General features: G+C 35.7%; 1 protein-coding gene across 1 annotated transcript in view; it reads left to right on the plus strand.

The window, feature by feature from the left end:
• The window catches only part of LOC100935070 (polypeptide N-acetylgalactosaminyltransferase like 6), a 129188-nt gene that overhangs the window by 12588 nt on the left and 89662 nt on the right, over nt 1-26938 (plus strand). Inside the window, exon 2 of the mRNA XM_031943520.1 lies at nt 9129-9236. Coding sequence (XP_031799380.1) covers nt 9129-9236 — 108 coding nt within the window. The remainder of the gene's footprint in view (nt 1-9128; nt 9237-26938) is intronic.

Here is a 26938-nt window from a genome sequence, read left to right on the forward strand (position 1 = left end):
TTCAACACTATAGTCAACTTTCCTTTCAGAAGATCAACATATGGTACTGTCAGGAAATGTGTGTCAAAAATATGAACATAATCTTTCAGAATATACAGTATTTGACAAGCATAACAGTAGGTATACTCTTCTAGAGACCCATGTTTTCACCCAGGAAACCAAACATTCCCATCCTCCTGTGCCAGGATTTGGTTGTTTCTACTAAAAAAGTATGGTCACTGACAAGCCAGGAGATCAAGGAAATCCTTGTGATAAGAAAGCCAAGGGAAAGGCTGTATTAGTGTGATAAGAGAAGAGATGTTGTAGAAAACTGATTATGTTCAATCATAAGATGTTACAAACTGACCACCAACTGACATTGTAGCAACACAGCCCTTTATTGAGCTGTTGCATAAATACATAAGGGAAACAGAACCATGTATTGTATTGGTCTGATGCTTTCTAAAAGTAAGGACCAGATCCAGTTCACAGTTTAAGATATGCAGGGATCCTCAAACTACAGCCCGCTGGCCAGATGCAGCAGCTGAGGACGTTTATCCCCCTCACCCAGGGCTATGAAGTTTCTTTATTTAAAGGCCCACAAAACAAAGTTTTTGTTTTTACTATAGTCTGGTCCTCCAACAGTCTGAGGGACAGTGAACTGGCCCCCTATTTAAAAAGTTTGAGGACCCCCGGAAGGAATACTTAACTGCTTAACCTAAAGAAAAGAAGCCCCATTCAAGTATATTTTCCTGAAGAATAGGAATGGTTCTTTACCCAAAAGATGAATATAATCTGTTACAAAAGAATTTGAAAATTAAATTTCAGAGGACATGATTTGAGTTAGCTATAAGGAAAAATTTCCTTGCAGTGAGAATTTCTAGATACTATAATGAGTTATTAAGAGATGCTTTCTCTCTTTAAAATATCAAAGAAAAATTTCTTTAGAAAAGTATTGAAATTATTTTCAATTTATTGAAATTATTTATTCATGTGTGATTTGACCTAAAAAGTTGGGATTACAGTGAAGGTTCCTATCTGTGATTTCATCAGTATGGTAGTTTCATTAAGACAAATCTATAACTTGCCAGTAACTTCTAGAGAGCTTCCTAAAATGCCAGAGAGGTTAAGAAATCAAACATTTATAAAGTACCTACTATGTGTCAGGCATTGTTAAACACTGGACTTGCCCAGCATCACACAGCTAAAATGTGGCATTTGCAAGATTTAAACCCAACTTCCCCTAACTCCAAGGCCAGCCTTATATATCCCGTATCTCCCCTGTTTTCTGGTGTTCTCCTATGACTGAGAGCTCTGAAATGTCACCAACTCTAACAGAATTAAAGTTGGGGATTACCCAAAGGGCAGTGGAATAGTATAAGAGAACATAAAAAGAGTGACTTTATTTTGCTAACTACAGACTGTGCAGGTGAAGAAAATTAAAGATGCCATCAAATACATGAAAAGAGATGATTGGGTCATAAAGTGAGAGCAAGATATACCTGAAGGACAATCCATGTGCTCCATTGATATGTTATTTATGCCAAAAAAAAGAAAAAAAAGAAAATTTCAAGTATGCCTAATAACTGTCTCATGGACCACCTACAGGAAGACACGGACAAGGACCACACAGGACAGGAAGCCAAAGAGGGTTATGTTGAATAAATACTCACCTGCTGAAACATGTATACCATGTAATATCTATGTCCTTAAGATGACTGTTATGAAGTCCCTTTTCTTCAGTAAAACTTGGCTAGAGAGGGATTGACTACAATCTGAGGTAAATGATAAATGATTTCAGCATTGATTGATGATGGTCTGTTGAGAATGCTATGGAAGTGTACATCCCATCTGTCCATATCACTAATCAATGTGATTCCATCAACACAAAGTATTTCAGATGCACTATATATCTTTGGTCCATAAATAATATTCATAGACTTGCCTAAAAGACTATTCAGAGGAGAATTCACACAAAGCCAAGTGCTCACAAGAAGTCATACAAGGACACTCTCAAAATCTCTCTGAAGAACTTTGGAAATGACTGCATGGCATGGGAGATGTTGGCATAGGACTGTCTGGCATGGTGCAACTGCATCAAAGAAGGTGCTGTGTTCTATGAGTGAAGCAGAATTGAAGTATCGCAAAAGAAATGCAAAGTACACAAATTTAGAGAATCTACCCCAAATATTCACAGGATTATTTGTGTCTGATCTGTGATAGAGCATTCCAAACTCTCATTGATTTGAAAAAACAGTCAGACACACCATAATTTGACTCTAATACAATATTTTGTACTCTTCAGAAATGAAAGACAACAACCGACTATTCCGTGAATTTATTTGTGACAGTACGAAAAGAGTTTTTAACCTGAGATTCAGAAATGTGTTTTATTTTCTTTTTATCATCTGGATAAATATATTTAGTCTATAATCTTATGTATTTTAAATACTTAAAATCATGATTCTGAAAAGGGGCTTTTAACCTTCATCAGATTGCCAAGGAGTGTGTGTGTGTGTGTGATTTTACCCTGGTGAGCATTTATTTAACTTTAATTCTTTTGTATGACCTTCTTCAAATATTCTTCAAAACCAGATAGACACAAGACTTAGATGGTCATGTTCACTCAGGTGTTTCCTAAAGGATCTACCAGATGTAGATCTGGAGCTCTCTTTCAGATAGAGAGATGGGAGTACAGTAAACCTTGAGGAATATGGTCACACAAGCTTTCCTCACCTTTATAAAGGAGGTTCAGTGCTACGATAACTAGATCAGTAATAGTTCTCAAAAGGTATATTATTCAGAAGTCTAATTGCAGTCTCATATGCATACCTCAGTCTCCAAATATTGTTGTCAACTCCTTGCCAACTACAAACTGTGCAAGAGGGGAAGTATAAAGGGTGTCCAAAGAAACAGATGGCTGGTGAAAGAGATGATCATGTTCTTCCCATCAAAAATATTCTTTCTCAAAAAATAGTAGTATGCTATGGGCAAAAAAATAAAAAAATAACATACTGTCATACTTGAATATAAAGTTCATAAAGACAAGTTGTGTCTTATCTAAACTGTGTATTTCCCCCAAACACCTTCCAAAGTACTGTATACATAGTAGGTTCATAATAAGGTAAAGGGAAGTTAATCAGTATTTATACAGCACTTGCAGTGGACAAACTGCTAAACCTGAAGCTAGGTAGTCTAATCTTCCAGATTTCAAATCTGTCCTTAGATACTAACTAACTGTGTGACCCATGGTAAGTCATTTAATTCTATTTACCTCAGTTCCTTCATCTATAAAATGAGTCGGAGAAGGAAATGGCAAACCATTTCAGTATCTTTGCCAAGAAAATTCCAAATGGGATCATATAGAGTCATACATCTCAGCAACTATATGTCAGGCACTGTGCTAAATGCTTTTAACAAATGTTATCTTGTTTGACAAATACTTGTTAGATTCAAATAAATATCACTGCTATCCCTTTTAAACACTGTTGGTTTCAAATCTGCACTTGTGAATCTCAATGACAGCATAGGAATTCCTTATTGCCCTCCTATTTTGGTCCCTAAGAGTAGTATCAGAAGTCCAAAATCTATATTGGCAGGTCTAATAAATATAATAACCACTTGCTACTGCTTCTTTAGCCTCAGATGATTGGAAAGGGAAGGAATAAGGAAAAGAAGGGAAATAACTGAAACCAGCTCTCACATAAGCTAGGAAAAACACAATTTTAACAAATAGATATTGAATCAGTACATGTGTTCAGGCAGTTAACAAACTTCATGACCTCTATTGGTCCTATCTATGAGTTCCATGATGATAAAGCTGGCTATTCCATATCTTGAAACTGACAAATATTGTTTAATCATTTGCCATATGGGAATTCAGTTTCAAGTTCCTCTTTCCATTTTATTTTCCCTTCTGAACTACTGTAAAAATTGGATAGCCACCAGTAATTTCTCTTCTGCTCAGGATAGATTAATGACTATATGTTAGGTTTGAACCAGGAGGTATCCTAAGTAAACTACCCCCTCATCTGTGGGTGCAAGGTTAGTGCGCTAAAACTCAAGGGAGATTTTTCAGAATTCTTATAAGCAGCTCAGAGAATGAGACAGATCTATGTGAATCTTATGAAAGTTTTCTAGCCTAAAAGTTGACTTAGGAATATTTCTCCAGATATGTCAGCCTCAGATTTCTGAATGATACCTAAGACTAGGATGGCCTTGAGAAAAGAGGAAGGTCAACTGATTTTTCTTATAACTTAAAGGGCTTTTAGAGGAGTTTAAGATTAATTTCCAGAGAAAATAAAAATAATACCACTATGTTCACCACTTCCTGAGATCTTCCACACTATGCTTTGCCACATGACTATTGGTCATTTGTATTATCCTTGTCAAAAGCTATGGAAAGGTATAATTTTGAGGTACTAGAATAGGATGATGTGAAGAGATTCACCGCATAGCCCAGCAGTGCCAAAAACAATTCTACTGAACTCCATTGAGATTCCCCCGACAAAGAAATAGCATCTGGTACTTTATGTGGGATGTCAGATCTCAAACCTTCTTGTATACACATTGAATAATGAAAATCTAGTACCATGAAGGAATGAAACATTTATGAGCCTGGATTAATTCAGAAATGGGTGTCACTTTTTTGTTGTATTTAGCATACTGGATGCTTTCAGTGAATTGCAAACTGATGACATTGGAAATGATTCAAACAAGCTCTCCATCCTTTTTGTTGTTGGCCCAGATATTTTCAAAAACAACTCCTTATGAAGGAAACGATACACTTAATAATTAATGGTCTTAGCCAGATTAGCACTAGGGTTATAAGCAATTTTGCCAAACCTATAAATTATCTCCCCAGATACATTTGGTTGACTCATGGATGTTCAAGTCTATTTGTCATGCAAATGGCTTTCAAACCATTTCTGTTTGAATTATAGAAGAGATTTAGAATTTTTTCAAAATTATCTTTAATAGCCTGTTTCAATTTAATTTTTTAAGCAGTCAACCTAATCTCTCACCTCTGTATTCTATATACTTATCTGGAAATGCCTATACACATTCATAGAACTAACTATGGCAAGTGGGTGCTGTGGTAATTCTCAAGTAGTTACTCACAGAACCTGGAGAATGATGATTTTTGGCAAATGTCCTGAATGATTCTGACAAATTCAGACTGTCTCTGTTCCAGATGTCATACTTAACAACTAACTCCAACTTCATCAAATAATTATTGAACAACTTAAAGTCAAGTCAATGAGCATTTATTAAGCCTTTACTTTGAGGTAAACACTATGCTAAGAGGTACAAATATAAAGAAAATCCACGTCTACATTGTAATGAGGAAGGCTTCATATAAATAATTAGGAAAATATATGAATCTAAATATTATATGGAATATAATCTCAGTGGATTACATTCAGTATATTATATTCAGTTAGAAAAACACTCATAACTATGGTTACCTAGAAAGGTCTTCAGCAGAAGGAGGGATTTGATGTCTTGAAAGAAGTAAAGGAAGCTAAGAGATAGAAGCTAAGAACATCACCATGCATTGGGAACAGCAAGAGAAAAAGCAAAGATACTAGAGCTGGAATAAATGTAAGAAGAAGAACAAATAGGTCTCTGTTATTAGAGGGCATGGGAGAATAAATATATGACTAGTAAACCCCTGTGCTAGACATTCCAGGGGGTCCCTAGAGTTGAATTCTATGTAATCCTTACCCTCATGGAGTTTACAATCTAGCAGAAGTGGGATTATTGAATTTATCCAAAAATATGATAATTATCATAAAGGCAAGAGTGAATAAAATATAATCCCAATAATTACATGACTTAAAAATATCATAAAATTATTCTCAAATAGAAGGAAGAGCTATCCTTCCACAAAAAAAAAAAAAAACAGCATTATTTCTAATTGAAAAAAATAAATCCTCAACGATATCTAAATATACACCAGTAGGGAATTGCTTATCTAAATTTTGGTGTGTTACTGTACTATATAATGCAATTAATATCAGTAAGTATGAGGACATTGTAAAATAATGAAAATTTTTTTAAAAGATGAAGAGTGCATGCTAATTAAGGCCATATGAAAAGAAAAGTGATGAAAATGAATGGTCAAGCAGAGATGGAGACTTAGAAGAAATGGCTGATTACATTTTATGCATTAAAATTCATTTATCTGTAAGTAGTTGCGAAGACAGATTAATGGTTACATTGATGTTTAAGATTAAATTTAAATAATATTTAATATTAAGATAATAAATTATTATCAAAAACTCCTTCAAAGATTTACAAGATTTAGAGGAAGAAGAAAGAATATTTGAAAAGATATGAAAGTATGGCACACTGCAAAGAGCAAAGAAATCAGGATTTTAACCCATCAATAATATACTTTAGCTGTGTGACTTGAGCAAATGACTCAATCGTTGAGCCTCAGTTTACTAACCTGCAAATTGAGGGGTCATAATATTGATACCCTCTGGAATATCAATCATTGTAAAGAAATAAATTTATAAATGTTAAATTACTGTAGAAATATAGCATTCTATTATTATGGATTTGAGAAGGAAATAGTATTCAAGCTTGCTCTTGAAGAAAGGATAAAATTTTAGTCATTCAATAAGTAAGCATTTAATGCCTTCTGTGTGCCAGACAATGTGCTGGGTATAGGAATATGAGGTTCATATTAAAACATATGCAAAATAGAAACAAGGTGACAAACAGATTGTGAATGTTAGTACCTGGAAGGATGTAGAAAGTCCCACTGTAGGTAAGTATTGAAAAAAAACTGGAAATTCTCAGAGATGGGAGTAAAAGGGTAGTTACAAGTATGAAATTTATAAGAATGGTAAGAATACCACAATAATGCATGAAGAGCAATGGTTTGTAATAAGGATGGGAAAGTAGGTTGGGACAGATTGTGAAGGGCTTTATATGACAGAGCCTAACTGCTCTCAAAAGTAACATGGAAGCACTGGAGTCAATTGAGTAAAAGATTGGTGTGGTCAGATCTACACTTAAAAATAATAAGTTGGGCAGCTATGTGGAAGATGGATAGAAGTAGGGTGAGACGAGGCAAGAAAACCAATTAAAAGATGATTGTAATGGTGATGAGAGCCCCACCTAGAGGAGTGGCTATACAGATGGGAGAAAGGTGACATACATGAGAGCTGTGCAAGTGGAAAGACAGGCTTTGGCAAGTGGTTAATACATGGTGTTTGAAAAAGTAGTGAGTTAAAACATGCCATTGAGGTTAAAAAGATGATGGACTAGAAAGATGGTAATGACAGATAAAAGCAGAGAAAGTAGTCTAAACTAAAGCAATAAGCAAAAGTAAAGGTGACAAGTCAGAAAAAACATGAGACATCAGGGAATTAGCGGGTTTGGCTGGAATATTCAGTCTGTGTAGTATAATAGTCAGAGATGAAAAATCAAAGGTAGGTTGGGATCAAAATTTAAAGAACTTAAACTGTCAGCCTAAGGAATTTAAAATTAATTCAAGGAGAAATGGGGAACCATAGAAGATTTTTTTAGTAAGGGAGTGGTCAGCTTTAGGTCAGGTGGACTCATATTAGAACCAGATTCAGTAGAGTCCATTAAATACTGGAGAAAGGGTCAAGACTGCAACCATTGTCCTAGGCCTTCAAAATGCTGCAGAGATATTAATGATTCTATAGGAAAATGTTTTTATTACCTCAACTCCATCATTCCAATTGTAGCAATATCTGAAGAAGAGTTGGGGAATGTTCAGCAGCAATTTCTATCTTGCCATTTATGAATGGCAAAGGAAGGAGGGAGGGAGGGAGGGAAAAAAGGAGGAAGGGAAAAGGAAGGGAGGAGGGAAGAAGGAAGAAAAGGAGAAAAGAAAGAAGGAAGGGAGAAAAGAAGGAAGGAAGGAGGGAAGGAGAGAGGAAATAAGCATGTGCCAAGCACTCATACAAATATAAGCAAAATGAAAGATATTCTCTGCCCTCAAAGAGTTTAATTTCTAATGGGAAAAGACAATACATAAAAGAGAGCTAGCTGAAAGGAGAGGGAAGAGAGAAATAATTTTGAAGCTTGGAATGTCACAATCAGAGCCAAGAAAAGAATAAAGAAGGTAGAGCAGTTTGGACCCTGTCACAGAATGGAAGTTTTAAGAGGACATCACCATTAGAAGAAGGGGTTGAGGTGGGATGGCTTGTAGAGGGCAAGAAAGGCCCAGAAGCTGAAGGAAGTTATAGGTTGAGCTAATAATAGAGACATAGAAACAAGTAAATTAATGTCAGATTAAAGGAAGATATATTTTAATGCCTCAAAGTGGCTTATTTACTGAGAAATAGATTGCTTCTGAAGATAGTATATTAAGTTTTAATGTGCTCATTTGTACAACTTATTTCAAGTATCCTAGAATTTTTCTGTTTTCATATATAATTATAATTATGAGTGGACAATTATTATTCTGGCTCTATTACTTTGAAATTTGTTACAATAAATATCATTAAAAGAAAAAGCATCTGCATAACCAAAAAACTACTAAGTCCCAGCAAATTATTCAGTAGCATAGTTAGGGAAAAGAGCATTGCTTTTGACCTGGGCAAATCTCTTAGATTCTTTTAATAAAAGAGCAATATTTGCATTTTGCATCTCACAGGGCTGTCATGATAAGAAAATGAAAACATGAATATAGAAAAATACTTTCTAACAATAAAGCATAATAGAAACATAACTTTTGACTTTATAGAGTATCCACTATAATAGATTGCAGCATCACAAAAGAATTTAGATAATCTCAAAGTTTGAGGTGATGCTTATATATTATTTATGTGCAAGGACAAGATAAACAATAGCTATTATTATAATTATTTTAAATTGTTTACATCAAAACTAATACATGGGGGGGGGGAGTTTAGATAGTGTCTTGTAATCTGTTGTATTAGGAATTTAAATCCTGTACTGATATCTCTTTTTCAGTATTTATAGAATCTAGTATAAAACCCTCTTTCCTTTTTCCAAGTAATCATATATCACCAAAGGCTTGTAGTTGTAGAGACAGAATGCTTTTGGATTTTTCATAAATCCTATTTCTTATTGGCCATCTTCCCTTCTGAAATTCATTGTTATCTTTTGGGTGTTTTTTTGTTTTGTTTTCCCCACCTTAGGTTTGGATGTGTGGAGGAGGAATGTTTGACGTTCCATGTTCTAGAGTTGGTCATATCTACAGGAAGTACGTCCCTTATAAAGTTCCATCTGGGACCAGCTTGGCAAGAGTGAGTAACTGGGTTCCAGAACAGTTTTGAATTGAAATTAGGGCTGTCCTTGAAAGCAGGCAGCCACCTATCTGTGTAATATGAGTAGAAATGTAGCAGTCCTTATCACCCACTAAAAATATCAACCCTTTTATTTGTTTGATATTCTTTTGACTATTAAGACTTTTTAGGATTTAGGATTCCCCTATAACCACTGACAGTTTGACCAGATGATACCTTAATTATCAACAAACATTTTAGTAAACTAAAGACCCTAAAGAATGGTAGACAGAATAGGCAGAAAGTTGGGATTGGGAACCAGAAAAAAGTCTTCTTTAGAAAGCCAGTAGGACATAAAAACAAACTTTCTCCTATTGCCTTGAAGATTGAACCCTTTTTGTGTGTGTGTGTCATAATTCTCAGACTGCCTTCTTTTTCTAAGGGACTGGCACTATCTCCATTTTTAAAAGATTCTGCCTTTATTGAGCTATTTTTCTCACCTCAAAGACATATACTTTTTTTGATTCAGGAATTGTATGCAAATAGTAAAAGCATTTTAGATGTCAAAGCTGGGATCACAATAATTGTGACCATCCCCCTAAGATGTTCACATTCTTCTAATTTTCCCCAAAATGCCTTCCATATGTCTTTCTACTTGATTGTGGCTGTGTACTGTTTTATTCTGATGTAAAATATTCTTGCTACTGTTCAGAAGTGATAGTACCAGATTTCCTTTAGAAGAAAAGAATGATTAAGAACTTGTATCATTCAAACCAAGGAGGGAGGAATGAAGTCATGATTTGATGTTGAAATTGCTATTCACTGGCTTTGCTCTGAATTGCACTGGGAACACAAGTTCAATCCATGGGTCTCTCCTAGAACCCGGAGATATTTCTTGTCTTATCAAAGACTGTTTTCAGGCATAATTAAGGCAACACTGACTTTATAAGAGTTGGGGGCATCCTAGGGACACCTAGGGCACCAGGGACATCAGCCACCCTGGACTCCTGCCTCTTTCTCCACTATACAAGAGAATTGCAAAGAACAATACAGTTTTGACACCATCAAGTTGATGAGATAGACTTTCTTGAAGTCTCAATTCCCAGACAGGATCACTGGGTAACAGCCTCACTGAGTCTTAGTTCTTTAGTGCTTCCTTTTTTTAATTCCTTCCCCAAGTTCATAAATCTAGAACTATAATGGACTTAAGAGACTACCTCATGCAGATAAGGAAAATGAGGTCTATTTAAGAAAAATGACCTTTTAATAGATACCAGTATAGCATTGACTGTCCATCTGTTATCCCTCATTCTCCCTACTTGAATAACATACTCTCTTACTTGTGGGTCCATAATGATGCTGATCACATGATATAATAGAACAAATGCTGGATTTGAATCAGAGCATGAGGATCTATACCCTACCTCAGATACTCACTCTGACTGACTTTAGTAAATCACTTAAGTTATCAGAGCTTATTTCCTCCCTGTTAGCTCTAATTCAGTTATATTATATCTTTCATATCTTTTAGTGTGGGCTTATCATTGTTGGAAATATGCTGCAATTCCTTTATACCCGTTATAGTGTCTCTATTACCCTTTAGGTCTCCTGAAATTTCTAGTTTTCTTAGGACAGGATGTCCAGTGATTTACAGCCATAGAACATCACTGAAAGAAAATTGTTAAACAAAATTGTTTTAAGATGGACTTTTATGTTAAGAAGTAGAAGACACTATGCAGTTTTCCAACTCTACCTCAACCCACTGTCCTATTCACTTCTGAGCCCAGATCATTGTCTATCTACATTGGTCTACGCAAGATTTAGTTACTAATGGGTTAACTCAATGGCTACTAATCTAATGACATCATGATCTATACTCTTCATCCACATAATTTTTCATCTGTAAATTCTAGGCATTTCACTTTAAATAAACATAGATGCCTTAGGGAAAGATACACATAGAAATCATATAAATTCTATTATTACAATTTATCAAAATTTAATGAAGTATAAAAGTTCTGTGCATTTTAAATGGTCATTGGAAGTGAAAAATTTTCCAGGAAGAACTTAATCACAAAATGTCATTAATAGTATGCTTTTTCTTATTCACCTTCTTTGTGATAAATTTCTTGCCAATATTTACCTTTTTAACTGAATCAGTGTCCCCGCTTCACTGCATCAGAACTCACAATAAAAAATTCAGAGTACAGTCTTATGAATATCATATAGGTAGGGTTACCAATCTTTCAGTATTTGATCAGTGACATTATTCTAATGGTTGTATTATTGCTATTTTTATAGTTTTTCATATTTTGATTTTGGAAACACAAAACACAACAAGATTGGAAGTAGTAGTATTAGTCCTCTGACAAAAAAATGCTTCACTCATTAGCAGAATGTTATGTTTTATATAAATCACTATTAACAAACAGTCCTCAACATGCAGTGAGTTAGATGAGATACGTTGAGGTGGGAGAAAGAAGAGAAAAAAATAGGAATGTGGACTAGAATTATGGTTTGCAGAGTGCAAACCTGTCAGTAAGGCATGTCAATACCTACCATCTCTGTAATTTTAAAGTCATGGAAGGTTGTCTTGAATCTTGAGGGTTTAAGTTACCTGTCCTGGGTCCTACAGTCTTCAAAAAAAGGGCAGGAACTTAGATGTTCCTGACTCCAAGACAACCTCTCCCTCCATTGTGCCAGGCTCCCATATTTATAAGATGTCATTAAGGTTGAACTGGAGCAGCTAGATGGCACAGTGGATAGAGTGCAGGGTCAAGAGTTAGGAAAACTCATCTTCCTGAGTTCAAGGCTGGCCTCAGACTCTTACTGGCTGTATCATCTAGGCAAGTTACTTAACCCTGTTTTGCCTCAATACCTCATCTATAAATGAGTAAAAAATCTTTGCCAAGAAATCCCCAAATGGGATCACAAAGAATCAGATACAACTGAAAAAAATGGCTGAACAACAAAAAAGATATCATTCCATGGTTGATAAAGTGATGATAGATTTACACACATGTACATATATGCTCATGTCTATGCATATATATATGCATACGTATGAATATGTTCTCTGAGCTCTTTTTTCCAGAAGTGATTATAGCTCTGTGCTACTCCAGGAGCATTCTCACTTTGTTCCCATTTTAACCAAAATAATGTGTTTGCAAGGTCAGATCAGGGCTCAGAGATCAGAGAGTATGAGATGGGGTTAAAGGCCTTGGAACATAGCATGAAACATCCAGTAATTCTAAGTGGTTGATTTTTAAGAAATTAAAATGTTTTATTTTTATTCTTGAGGGAAAAATTAGGAATTTTTCAAATACCATCAAGTGACAGGAAATTAGGGCTGACAACTCTAACTCTCAGGCAAAAAAAAAAAAGTCAGTATTTATTCAAATGGAAAAAAGTCCATAATCCTGAATTTTAATCTTTCCCATTTAAATTTTACTTGGGGGCTCATTTTTATTTTCAAAAATGCTAAAGCAATCAGAGAATCATAAATATTGAAGCTCACCTGTCGCTCTAGGGAATACTTTATGAATCATGAATCTTTTTAATAAAAAGTATATTAAAATGAAAAATGGTAGTGATATTTTAAGGGACTTTTCTTTTTTAAATTCTCTGCAATACTCTATATCATTATTCAGACCTCAAACAGAGTAGAAAGTCTTTAGAAAAGACACAAATCCAGGACCATATCCCTTGGCTGACTATATGTAGTCAGGCTCCATTCATTCCAGTGAATGAAGATGCCATAGTTTTATATAAATATTTTGAATATTGTTTTGTACTGACTTTTACAAAGAAGGAGAGCTAGCTCCCATATGAAGTGGGACAAATGGCCTCCAAATCCCTGAGCTGCTATTTACCAAGTTTAAGCCCTGGGGCAAATCGTTTTATTTATCTGAGTCTAAGTTTCTTGATCTGCAAAACAATAGAGAAAAAATAACTCAGAAGGACAGAATAGCTGTCTTCAAGAATTTGAAGGGTTATCTTATAGGAGAATTAGACTCCTTAAATTTGGTCCTAAAAGGGAGAATTGGGAAGAATAATGCAAAATCTCACATAATTACTGGATGTAAGGAAAATCTTCCTAATCATAAGAGCTGACAAAAAAATTAAATTTTAAAAAAGGACAAAGATCAATTTCTGTAAATAGGTCGAGAATGACGTACTACTGCAAGGTGTGGGTTGGGGTATAGGAACAATAGAAATTGCAATGAAATAGTAAAATAATATTTAGGGAGGAAGGTCCAGAAAATCAAAGTTGTACAATAAGGGAGAGAGATAAGTGCCCAGAAACAGTTACCCAACCAACCTCAAAGGTCATCAAGCATCTATCCTGAATAAAAGCAGCCTCAATGAAGGAGGTTGGTTTGGGGGGAAAGGGGGCTAATTTTTTAAGAATGTTTTAAAGGGAATTTTAGTTTAGATATATTGAAATATATAGCCTTTAAATTCCCTCCTAATTCTGAAATTCTATAATCCTATGATTCTGAAAATAGGAATAATAAGATTTACACAATCCTTCTCAAAGTTCTACTTCAAGGATCAAATGAAATAATGTATATAAAACACCCTTTTAAACTATAAAGTATTTATATATGTGAGGTTTTTTGTACTATTATTTGATAGCATTTATGCAGAGATTTAGGATTAGCTTATATTTTACATATTTTTTCTCATTTGATCCTCATAATAACCCTGGTGGGTAGGTTTACAAAGAAAGCTGACATTGAAAGATAAAATGATTTTCTTATATATATATATATACACTGACACATATGAGCCTCTGCCTCCACTACTGACCCCATCTCCCATCAAGTAGTTACAGGATATTATATAGTCAACACTTTCCTCTGACAATCATAAGGAATTTAACTATGTACATCTATTGTCTAATGTGAATAAACTGTCTTGCCAGCCTCTGGACAAAGTAGAAGTCTTGTAGGGGAAAGAAAATACAATGTATACAATACTTAATACATGTTTCATTGAATTAAATTGAATCCTATTATGAAGTTGTTAGAAGAACATGGAACTGGATCAAGGCTTTAGCCATCCTAACTTGGATCCAAAGGCACTGACTCTCCTGAAGCTCAAAAGAGAAGTTCCATTAGAATATTGAGAAGGGATGGCATTTTTCTCTGTGAGAATACATGATGAGCCTATTTTAAGTAATGTGCTACATATTCAAAAGTAACTGAGCTGTACATAAGTAGGGCAGTCTCAAAAGGAAAATAATTCCCCAGTCTGATAGAATCTTGTGCAAGAATTTCGCACACACTCTACTTCCCCCCTCAAAAAAATAGCTTTGTTTTCACTAATCTGGAAGAGAATTCCCAAGCTCCTAATTAAGACATAGTATGTACGGGTGGAACTATAGCTAATTCTGGACCAAAAAAAAAAAGATAGTTCTGGACCATAGGGCAAAAGTACTGAATTTGAACTATATATATGTTAACAGTGAACCATTTATATAAGCCAAGTCTTTGGAAGTGACCCAGATGGCAAGGGCAACCCAGGTAAAAGGGGCACCATTCCAGGAAAATGACCTGGCCAGCTAAAGGTAGTATAACAAGCAGATCTCGAAGAAACAGCCATGCCAAAAGGGGGAAGTGAGCCAACCATGTACAACTGACCATACTAGCGGAGACTGGTGCCATGGGCTATGCAAGCTGGGGAAGTCAACAGAGGTCAAGGAATGAAACTAGCAGAAGCCCAGATAAGAAGCGGGTCTATATTAAATCCCCTGGCTCAATAAGAGATACTATGTATTGTAGGATATCAAATAGCATTGATTTTCCCTTTTTAAAAAATGTTTTGCTTTTATTCGTTTATTTTATTACATTAAGCCCAGAGTACTTTATAAATGGAGAAATTGGAATCCATCTGCCATGGTACCCAATAAAGAGATTTCTTTGATTTCTAGAGAAGGTCTTAAATCAATTGTAGTGTGACTCTCATAATAGATAATGGGAAAAGAAGCATGATATAATAGATAGAAATCTGGTCTGAGTTAGCAAGACTGAGATTCAAATCCTGGCATTATATTAGACACTGGCTTTGCTATGTTGAGCAAATCACTTAGCCTTTCAGTGCCCCAAGTCACTTTCTCAGATGATAAATTGCAGTAAAGATACTAATCTACCTTGATAGCTTCCCCATGGGGAGTGTTCTACACCAAAGAAATTACTGGTCAGGACATCTCCCTCCAAAAAGCAAAAACAAAAACAAAAACTCTCCCAAATCTATGACACAGGTATAACTTGTGCAAGGCAGACAATGGTAAATGTCAAATGAAGGGTATTACAGGACCTTTGATTTAGCCATGGAAGGGATGTTACAAGATAAATTCAATCCCCTTATTTCACACATAGGGAATTGAGGGTCAGAGTTTAAGTAACTTACTAGCTATAAGTGTCTACTTATAAGTAAGTGTTTGAGGAAGGATTCAAATATGGGCCTTCTTGACTCCATCTTCTTACCTCATCATTTGTAGTAATCCATAGGAGAGAGAGAGAGAGAACTATAAGTCTTTGGTAATAAGGGAGAATGTTATGGAAAAGATTAACTTTTAAAAATAGGGTTGGGCCATTCTGGAGAGCAATTTGGAACTATGCCCAAAGGGCTATAAAACTGTGCATACCCTTTGATTCAGCAATGTCTCTACTGGGCTTATATCCCATAGAGATCTAAAAAAAGGGAAAATGGCCCACATGTGCAAAAATGTTTGTAGCAGCCCTTTCTGTAGTGGCAAGGAATTAGAAACTAAGTGGAGACCCATCAACTGGGGAATAGCTGAATAAGTTATGGTATATGAATGTTATGGAATTGTTCTATAAGAAATGATCAGCAGGATGATTTCAGAGAAGCCTGGAGAGGCTTACATGAGCTGACACTGAGTGAAGTGAGTAGAACCAGGAGAATGGTTTAGACAACAACAAGATTCTGACGGATATAGCTCTTTTCAACAATGAGGTGATTCAGGTCGATTCCAATGGACTTGTAGTAGAGAGAGCCATCTGCATCCAGAGAGAGGACTATAAAAACTGAATGGGTATCACAATATAGTATTTTCAACATTTTTGTTGTTGTTTGCTTGCTTTTTGTGTTTTCTATTTTTTTTTCCTTTTTTGGTCTGATTTTTTCTTGTGTATCATGATAATTATGGAAATATGTGTAAAAGAATTGCACATGTTGAATATATATTGGATTACTTGCTGTCTACAGGAGAGGGTGGGGAAAGGAAGGAAGAAAAAATTTGGAACACAAAGTTTTGCAAGGGTATATGTTGAAAACTACCTTTGCATATATTTTGAAAATAAAAGCTATTATTTTTTTAAATGGATTTTGGGCAGATAGATGGCACAATAGGTAGAGAACTGACCCTAGAGTCAGGAGGACCTGAGTTCAAATGCGACCTCAGACACTTAAAACTTACAAGTTGGGTGACCCTGAAAAAGTCACAACCCAAATTGCCTTGCATGGAAAAAATTAAGAGGTAGGATGGACTTGAATTAGCAGAGAGGAGTAGCAGACTTTACCAGGCCAGGATAATGAAACAAGCCAAGGGCATGAAGCTTAAAGTGAACAAAAGAACATAGGAGAAACAGCAAGTAAAGGACTGAAATGTTGCTATTGGGAAATGCAGAACACAAATATTGTGGAGATCTTTATTTGTAAAACAATTGGATTTAAATTTTTTTCAATGGGAAACCATTGAAAATTTGGGGGAAGAGTGGTGTCATAATATAGTGGAAGTACTTGAAAAGAGTCAGGAAACTTGGCTTCTATCTTCTATTAAACTATTAAGTTTTAGAGTAGAAATCTAGGCTCAGTTTCCTTGTCAGTGAGGAGGTTGATTTACACAATGGCTATAATTCCATTGAGCTCAGCATATCTGAATTAAAGTAGCATTTTAGGAAGAACCATTTGACAGTAATGTATATGACAAATTGGACAATAGAGACATTGAAGACAGGCTAACTGGATAAAAAAATGATAACAATACATAATACATAATGAAACAGATATATTGAAGGAAAAGAGACAGGATTTAGTTACTCTTTGGCTGTTGGGGGACAAAAGAGAGGGAGGAATTTAAGATGCCAACTGAGATAAAGTATAGTGGATAGGAAAATTTGGAAAGCATTTTACAAACAATAAAGTATTAAATAAATGGTTGTTGTTATTATTATTACTTAATAGTATTAGTTCAGCAAGGTGCCAATGATAGCTAGAACTTCTCTCCATGCGTTCTCTTTCCTCCTGGATTCTCAGCTTCAATCTCATTCTTCTAAACCTGACTTCTCTTATGAGAGTATCAAGATGAAATTTGGGGATGATAATCATTAGGAGTATCTGTTTTTTGACACACTGCTGCATGAATCAGGCCCTCTCCCACTTTTACTGGTGGTCAAGCAGGACTTTTTTTCCAATTCATTCCTAAGTTATATATGTATATAATGTTTAAATTTTCTAGTGGTATACCAGAAGTGGGAATATCAGTAGGTAAATCAGTCTGTCAACAAACATTTATTAAGTGCTTATTATGTGCCAGGTCCAAAGCTGTAGTACATAGAATGCTACCTTTGGAGTATAGAAGAACTGAGTTAAAATCCTGCCTCAGTCACTTAATGTGTCTATCTGAGCCTGAATCACTTAATCCTATGTGCCTCAATTTCCTTCTCTGTCAAATGAAGTTGAAATGAAAGATCTTTAATATATCTTTAAGGTTCTTCCAGCTTCAAAATTATATTATGATCTTAAAAAGTGTTAAAATGTACATTCTTTTAGGATAAACTCACTCTGCTCAGTTTGTTGTTTCTTAGTATTAATATACAAGGGCAGGGGGGAGGGGCATGAAGAGAGATTCTTTCCGTGTCTCTCTCTTTTCATCTCCTTCTCTCTTTCCCTCTTCTCTTCTCTCTCCCTACCTTTATTTCTTCTTCCCTTCCTTTTCTCTCTCTTCTTCTTTCTCTCTTTTTTCTTCTCTCTCTCTATTCTTCTCTTTCTCTTTTCTTCCTTCTTTCCCTCTGTTTTCTTTTCCTCTCTGTCTCTTTCTCTGCCTCTGTCTCGCTATCTCTCTCTTCCTCCCTTACTCCTTCCCTCTCTCTCTGCATCTGTCTCTCTTTGTCTCTGTCTCTGTCTCTCTCTTTCTCTCGCTCTCTCTTTCTGTCTCTCTATCTCTCTGTCTGTCTTCCTCTCTATCTTTCTCTTTCTCCCCCCTCTTTTTCTCTGTGTCTCTGTGTGTGTCTCTCTGTTTCTCTCTCTCTCTTTCCTTCTCCCCACCCTCTCCCCCATACATCTTATTTCACAAATAATAAAATTGAGGTGAATAGGCTTAAGTGACTTTGCCAGAGTCACACAGCTAGTAATTGTCTGAGGCCAGATTTAAACTCATAAAGATGAGTCTTCTTGACTTCAGGCCTGACACTATCCACAGCTAGGTAACTGCCTATGTTTTCCTTAGCCTTTTAAGGGGGAAAAAAGCAATATTAATAGGGGCAGAGGGAAACATTGTTGTGAAAAGTCAGCATAGTGTGGTAGATGAAAAAACTGGATTCAGAGTTACAAGACCTGGTCCTAAAACCTAGTTCTGCTACTTGTTCCAGGGTGAACATAGGAAAGGTATTTTCCACCTCTAAACTTCAGTTTCCTCATCTGCAAATTAAGACAGTTAGCCCCAATGATTTCAAAGGTCCCTTCCTTTTAACTCTAAGTCCAGTTAACAAGGAGAAATGAAGTCAAGATGAAAGCCAAGTTTCCCAGTTGCTGAAATTTATTTTTTCTAGCTCTTTAGATGGATTGAAAAAATTAATCTAATCCTAAAGATTGCATTAGAATCTGCTCAGCCTACAAAACTGAAAGGTTTCCTCTATCCATTTGCAGTATTACCTTATCATTTCTTGGTAGTAATTAATCTTCTTGGAAAGTTTCCTGTGGCCAATAGCCAACTTAAGCTTAGAGGTTAATCCTGACTTTTGAGGGGAAGATTGCTTGTTGTTTTACTTTACTTTGGCAGCAGCAAATTACCTTGTTAGGAACTTTCTCTGCTGCCCTTCCTCCTGTGCCCCATCCCTCGTGGCATACAAGCCTTATTCTTCCAAAGGTCATCATAGACACTTAACATTGACCTGCTTTGGAGGCTGGGAGTGCTACTTTAAAGCAGGAATAGGTCCTGGCCTACCTGATTAAGTGGTAATTCCCCAGAGTTTGTCAGGGGTACTTTAGATTATACTATAGAAAAGGAGTAGTTCAGTGTCTGTTATATACCATGGCCCCATGTCAGTAAAGTACCTGTCAATCAAGGAAAAGGATTAGCTGAGCCAAAGCAACCAACTTGCCATCCAAATATAAAATAGCCATCAAAGCTATAAAGTATGATGATGAATGAGGAATCCACACTCCACCATATTGACCTTTTCCCCCTGAATGATTATAAATCAGTTGTGTCTCATAAAGCTGCTTGGCAAAGGAAAGCTAAGCTGAGATAACCTCAAGCAGTCCCAGCTGCTGGCAGGAATATGGCCCCAGCCTTCATTGAGAGCAGTAAAGCTTTTTATTGGAAACTATCATTCAGCTTCCAGACATGGGGGACCATCTCCAGTTTCCACCCTGAGGAAGTAGGCAATGATAAACACTTCCCGGAGGATGTGTCCTATTTAAATGCCCAGCTTTCAAGTGCTCCTTTTGAAAACAGTAATGACTTGAAGGCCCCATTTTCCCTTATATCATAATGAACTGGATAGAAGGACCTACAACCTTGGTGGTAATTGCTAAATTGATCCCACTGCTGGTTTATGTCTATGTGGGCTTGTCTCTTTTGGCCACATCTCAGAGCATTAATAGCATTCTTTTTTTTCATGGAGGTCTTTATCACAGAAAATCTAAATCCTCTCTAAAATTATGCCATTATTATCTAACTCATACTCCCTAAGAAGCAGTGATAATTTGTGTGTGTGTGTGTGTGTGTGTGTGTGTGTGTGTGTATGTGTGTGTATGTGTGTGTATGTGTGTGTTAAATTAAAGGTCATCTTTTGGGTGGTCAAAATGCTAATTTTATTGTATAATTACAAGTCATCCTTTGGGTGGACAAAAATAGGTGGATAAGTTCAAATCAAGTAAAGTCAATAAGCATTTATTAAGGGTCCTATATGTACCAGGCACTGTGCTAAGCACTGGGGATACAAAACAAGGAGGAAGGAAGGGTAACAGATCCTGTTCTCAAAGAATTCATAGTCTAATGAGGGAGACAATATGCAAGCCTAGTGTACAAACCAGATATACACAAGCTAAATTTGTAAATCATCTCAGAGGGAAAGCACTAAGATTGAGGAGGAATAGGAAAGGCTTCCAGTAAAAGATGATGCTCTAAGTGATACTTGAAAACCAGAGAGGCCAGGAGGTAGTAAGGAAGAAGAAAATAGTTCCATCTATGGGTGACAATAAAAATGCTTGGAGTTGGGACCCATATTTTGCTGTATTAATGATAAATGTGTTAAACTTCCCACACTTCCCTGAAGAATTCCCAAGTGAAAAGTAGAAAAAATGCTGGATTGGGAATTGGAGCTTTCCTGACAGGACCAGTATAGTAGATATTGAACACTTCCTTTTCTACAATATTAGCTACAAGATCCCTGACAAACATTGGGAAATTACCAATTAATTAAGAAGTCAGATCTTATTCCTCTACCCAACAGTAGGTCAATCTTGGATGCCACCAGTATGAGGCACAGGAAGGAGGGCAGCATGGGAAATTAGTATGGACAAGCTTTTAAGATAGTAGAATGAGAGACTTAGAATTGGACAGAAAATTAAAGTCTAACTCCACCATTTTAAAGATGAGAAGACTGAGTCTCAGAGAAATTAAATTATTTTCCCAAGATCATGCAAGTAACTAAGAACAGAGCTAGGACTGTGCCCAGGCCTTTCTAATACCAAATCCAACTTCCTTTTCTCACTGAATCTATTTCTTTAGCTATAAAATGAGAAGTATGGTCTAAATTCAGGAGTCCTCAAACTATGGCCCGTGGGCCAGATGCTGCAGCTGAGGATGATTATCCTCCTCACCCAGGGCTATGAAGTTTCTTTATTTAAAGGCCCACAAAACAAAGTTTTTGTTTTTACTATAGTCCGGCCCTCCAACAGTCTGAGGGACAGTGAACTGGCCCCCTATTTATTTATTTATTTTTTAATTTAATAGCTTTTTATTTACAGGATATATGCATGGGTAACTTTACAGCATTAACAATTGCCAAACCTCTTGTTCCAATTTTTCACCTCTTACCCTTGAAGTTACATAGCCATGTTGAGTTAATCTATTGTGGAGGAACACTTTAGATACACTAACCCAGTTATATTTTACATAAATGTATTTCCATTCAACACCATGACTAGAGCTGTTACATCCAATGATTATCTAGTGTTGCTATTTGATTTTCAGCTTGCTTCTAGTGTCTGTATTTTAGTGAGATAATTTATTAATCTATCATTCCATGATTTTCACACTTTTTTCATGTGGAACATAACAAATCTGTAACCTGTGACCTCTTACCCCACCCCCTCCCCTAGATGGCAGGATGACCAGTAGATGTTAAATATATTAAAATATAAATTAGATACACAATAAGTATACATAAAAACTTATTTTGCTGTACAAAAAGAATCAGACTCTAAATATTGTACAATTAGCTTATGAAGGAAATCAAAATGCAGGTGTGATAAATATAGGGATTAGAATTCAATGTAATGGTTTTAGTCATCTCCCAGAGTTCTTTTCTGGGCATAGCTAGTTCATTCATTACTGCTCCATTGGAAATGATTTGGTTGATCTCATTGCTGAGGATGGCCAGTCCATAGAACTGGTCATCATATAATATTTGTTGAATATAATGATCTCCTGGTCTGCTCATTTCCTCAGCATCAGTTCGTGTAAATCTCTCAGGCCTTTCTGAAATCATCCTGTTGGTCATTTCTTATGAACAGTAATATTCCATAATATTCTATACCACAATTTATTCAGCCATTCTCCAACTGATGGACATCCATTCAGTTTCAGTTTTACCACTACAAAAGGGCTGCCACAAACATTCTTCACATACAGGTCCCTTTCCCTTCTTTATAATCTCTTTGGGATATAATCCCAGTAGTAACACTGCTGGATCAAAGGGTATGCACAGTTTGATAACTTTTTGAGCATAGTTCCAAACTATGCTCAAAAAGATGGGAAAGCTGAAATGTTGCTCAATATCAGACTAGACTAACCAGGACTATTCAGCTAAGAGTTTTATATATCCTCATCTTACACATGAGAAAAATAAAGTTCATGTCTTCTAAGGTCACACAAAAAAGAGAGAGCAAAACAACCTACTCAAGTTAGTCATCAGTCTTCTTGTCCTATCCTTGTTCCCCAAAGCCCCACCCCTGACACCATCTGCTGGCAAGAAAAATCCATATATTTCCCTTCCTTGACAAGTCACAGGTTACAGATTTGTTATGTTCCACATGAAAAAAGTGTGAAAATCATGGAATGATAGATTAATAAATTATCTCACTAAAATACAGACACTAGAAGCAAGCTGAAAATCAAATAGCAACACTAGATAATCATTGGATGTAACAGCTCTAGTCATGGTGTTGAATGGAAATACATTTATGTAAAATATAACTGGGTTAGTGTATCTAAAGTGTTCCTCCACAATAGATTAACTCAACATGGCTATGTAACTTCAAACCCAACAGACTTCTACAAAAATGAAGAAAGCATGATGGGAAGCAGACTGAGCTTAGAGCTAAAAACCTACCTACCCCTGCCATGTAGCTGGCCACATCTTGGCTTTTAACAAATATTAACTGCGTAGCCATATGCAAGTCTGATTCTTATCTTCCTCATGTATAAAGAAAGGAAAATAATCCCTATACTAGCTGTTTCATAGAACTATTGTGAGGAAAGATTTAAAGTGCTATAGAAATGAGAGTTAATATAGAGGTAGGATTTATGCTAGTATTTCCATGATATTTTCTTTTTTTTCTTTTTTCTTTTTTTTGGTAATTCCCCAACTTGGAACTTTACATTGTTTTTTCCTTGGGGCACTATTTCCTACTATTACTGCAAACAACAGCAAATTTTTATTATTCCACATGAATATCACAATTCCAGAGCTGGAAAGAGTCTAGAGATCATTTTACAAATGAAATGAACAATTGTACAAATGTACAATTACAATTGAAAACAATTGTGATGTAGACAAGAAAAATGACATGCTCAAATTCACACAGCTAACTGAAAGATCCAGGTCTCAAATATGGGAGCCTTTGATTTCAAATTCAGTGTAGGGGTTACAGGACAGGTTACCTCTTCATTTTGTTACTTAAAGCACTTAAGAAGTTGACAGCCTGAGGAACATTTGAGGAGTTTTAGAAATGGGTAATTGTATTTTTATTATTACTATTTTTAGGATAGTCAAGCCTTTTTTTCCCCCTGTATTCACAATTGAGAAAAGAAAAACAGTGGGCAGATCAAGCCAAATCTCTTCAGCTACAGAGCTAATTCGGTCAAATTCAAGACATTCTTCAATTTTAGCAGTTATTAAGTTTCAGAAATGAGAGGCGACATGGTAGCAAGGATGGAAAACTAGCCTTGAAGTCTGGAAACTGTATTCATGAGCCTTCTCTGACATTTGCCATGTCAATCTCAGAATATTATTTTACCTCTTACTGCCCCAAGTTACCGTATGACTAAGTTTGAAAGCAAATCACAATCTACAATGACAGACAGAATTCCTTAAGCCAGTAAAGTATTTAGTCAATCCAAAATAATAATAATAATAACAATAACAATATCTAACACATACAGCACTTAAAATGTGCTTGTATCAAAGTCTTTACAATCATTATTTCATTTGGTCTTCACAAAAACCCTGGGACATAAATACTATTGTTATTCTCACTTTATAGTGAGAAAAGTGAACTGAGTTTAAGTGACTTAAAGTCATAAAACTGGTAATCTGAAATCACATTTAATCTCAGCTCTCTCTGACTTTAGGCCCATTGATCTTTGCACACTAGTGCCACCCAATCACCAAATTATAAAACCAAAAAGCAACTGTAGACAGAGCCAACAATATAAACAGCTGTGTGATCATTCTTTCCAGTGCCCTCATAGCTGCCATCTGACAATCACATTGGCATGAGGACCTGGATATCTTTAGAATTACCCTCTTATATGTATGACTATACATAGTAATCTTGGCTTAAGGCCTGTGTTATCAAGTTTCCTGGCTTTCAATAGTAGCATTTTTTTCAAAGCAAAAATTTCATTTCAAACTACAATTATAGGCCGTGACTAATTTCCCTTTTTTGTTTTGTTTTTGGGGGTATTTTGTTTGTTTTTGGTATTTTGTTTTGTTTTTATGCTATTTAAGACAGCTCCAATTTCTGGTTCATGAGCCAAGGAATAGTTAGAAAATAAATAACAGCTTGGTTGAGTCTGTAAACTTTTGGCACTAGCTCAGAAAACACTTTATGAAGTGCAATTTTATAGAAAAACTGTAGACTAATGATTTTTCTATCTATGTACTCCACATTTCTTTTGTAAATTTCCATTCGGGAGACTGAAAAATCTATTAATAAGAGCTGAGAGAGAACCATAAATTATAAGACATTCTGATGCTAGCTTTTAGAGTCTAGCTAATTGAAAGAAGTGCCAATCATCCAATCAGAACAAAGAAGAGCTAATCAATAGTATAAACATTCCATTTGTATCCTTGCAATGTCAAAAAATCTCTAGATTTCCAGGAAGGCCCCTAGCATGTTGAGTGAAGATCTCATGGAAAATTTAGGACAGGGCATGGACAAGGTGAGAAGACATAGATGGGCTAAAATCAACACTGTTGGAAGGAAGTCAGCTATCCATTCCCTTTATCTCTCTGGTCTTCCTTCTGTTTTGGCCAGAAATCTCAAGGGTCCTTCTCTTAGGAGGACTTTTTTTTTTTTTTTGATTAGGTGAAAGAGACCATTCTCCATTTCATTTCTTACCTACTCTTAATCACTGATTAGATGATTCTTTGATCAAACTGAGACTGGGAAACACCTTAACTTAAAAAAGACAAAGGTTTCCCATAGCATCCAGCACTATCTCTAGTTATCCTGATTTATATCTTGCCAGTGGACCCAGAGAGTCCCAGAGGAGGAGATGCTGGTGATTTTGCACAGCCCTTTCTCACGTAAATCCAGTTTACATGCATGTGACACCTGATATCATGGTCCCTTCAAGAATGAAGGACAAACAAGAAGATTTGGACTAGCTTCCTTAGCTAGAAATATAACCACATAGACCTAGAATAGGACGGAGCTTAGAAGCCATCTAGCCCAACCTCTTGAATAAAACAAAGACCCAGAGAGTTCAATTGATTTGCCCAAGTCACACCACTAGTGTCTGAACCAGTATTACAATCCAGGACTTTTTACTCCAAATTAGCATTCTATCCATTAGGTTGTTCTACTTGAATAATTGAGTTTTCCCCCCAAAAAAAGCCATTTGCCAAAATGACAACATGAAAATGTGTGTGTGGGGGGGGGGGCAGTTCAACTAAATATTATAAGCTATGATAATTAAATTAAATAAATTTGAAGATTCCCAAGTAAGAAACTGTTTTTCATTTTGGCTTTGCAACTTCCAGAGCCAAACAAGACATACAGTATAGGCTGAATAGATGTTTGTTGCATTGATTAGATTTGATTACTTAATACAGAAAACAGGGAAATCTATTTTAAAAAGTGGTCTTGTTAATTAATAACCACTTGCCTAGAGGGTGGGAATGATCATCTCTTACATGGTGACTTTTTGAGTATCATCAATCCCTTTAGCAATCTAAAGTCTGTGGATGACTTCTCAGAATGTTTTCAATCATAAAATAAAAAATATATATCATTTTGCAAAATTTTTATTATTAATATATATTATTAATTATATTGATTATTATAATTATTATTATTCTTACAAAGAAAACAAATTATGTTGAAATACTTATTTTTTAAAAGTTCACAGACCATGTTGAAAGCTATCTTTGCATGCATTTTGAAAATTAAAAGCTATTATTTAAAAAAATAAAAGTTCATAGACCACCTTAACTTAGGATGGTGAACCAAAATATTTATGGACTATTACTTTTTTCTCCTGAATTGAAGGTTGTACTAAACCTACCATCCATCAAAAATGCCTTAAAAATAAATGATGCTAAGTGATGGGATAGACAAAAGGTATGTCAGGCTGCCCAAGCAAAGAAAGCTCTACTCCTGAATGTAAGGATAGCAAGAAGTCTGCAAATAGTACACTTAGCCTTTTGGAAGAAAGGAGAAGTTGCCTGCTAAGAAACATCCCTTTTTAGTAGTTAGTTATCCACTTTCCTATGCCAAAGGCTTCCCACTAACACCAAAAGGAGGTTATTCGTGTAACAATAAAAGGCAACATGAAGGGGTACGGTTGAATATCTCCAGAACCTCCTGAGGAGTCTCTCTTGTGTTACATAATCCAAGATGATATTAGTATAAAAGTTTGCCTGATTGGGGCCACAAAGCCATTGCAGTTTCCTTAATCTTGAAAAAGGCTGAAGAAACACATTCAAACTGGAAAAGGAAGAAAAAGGAGGAAAGGTAAGTGCTGACCGAAGGAGAAACTGGGACAGAGAAGCTATTTCTCTGTGAGATTGGCTTTG

This window comes from Sarcophilus harrisii, chromosome 6, assembly GCF_902635505.1.
Source record: "Sarcophilus harrisii chromosome 6, mSarHar1.11, whole genome shotgun sequence".
NCBI lineage: Eukaryota > Metazoa > Chordata > Mammalia > Dasyuromorphia > Dasyuridae > Sarcophilus > Sarcophilus harrisii.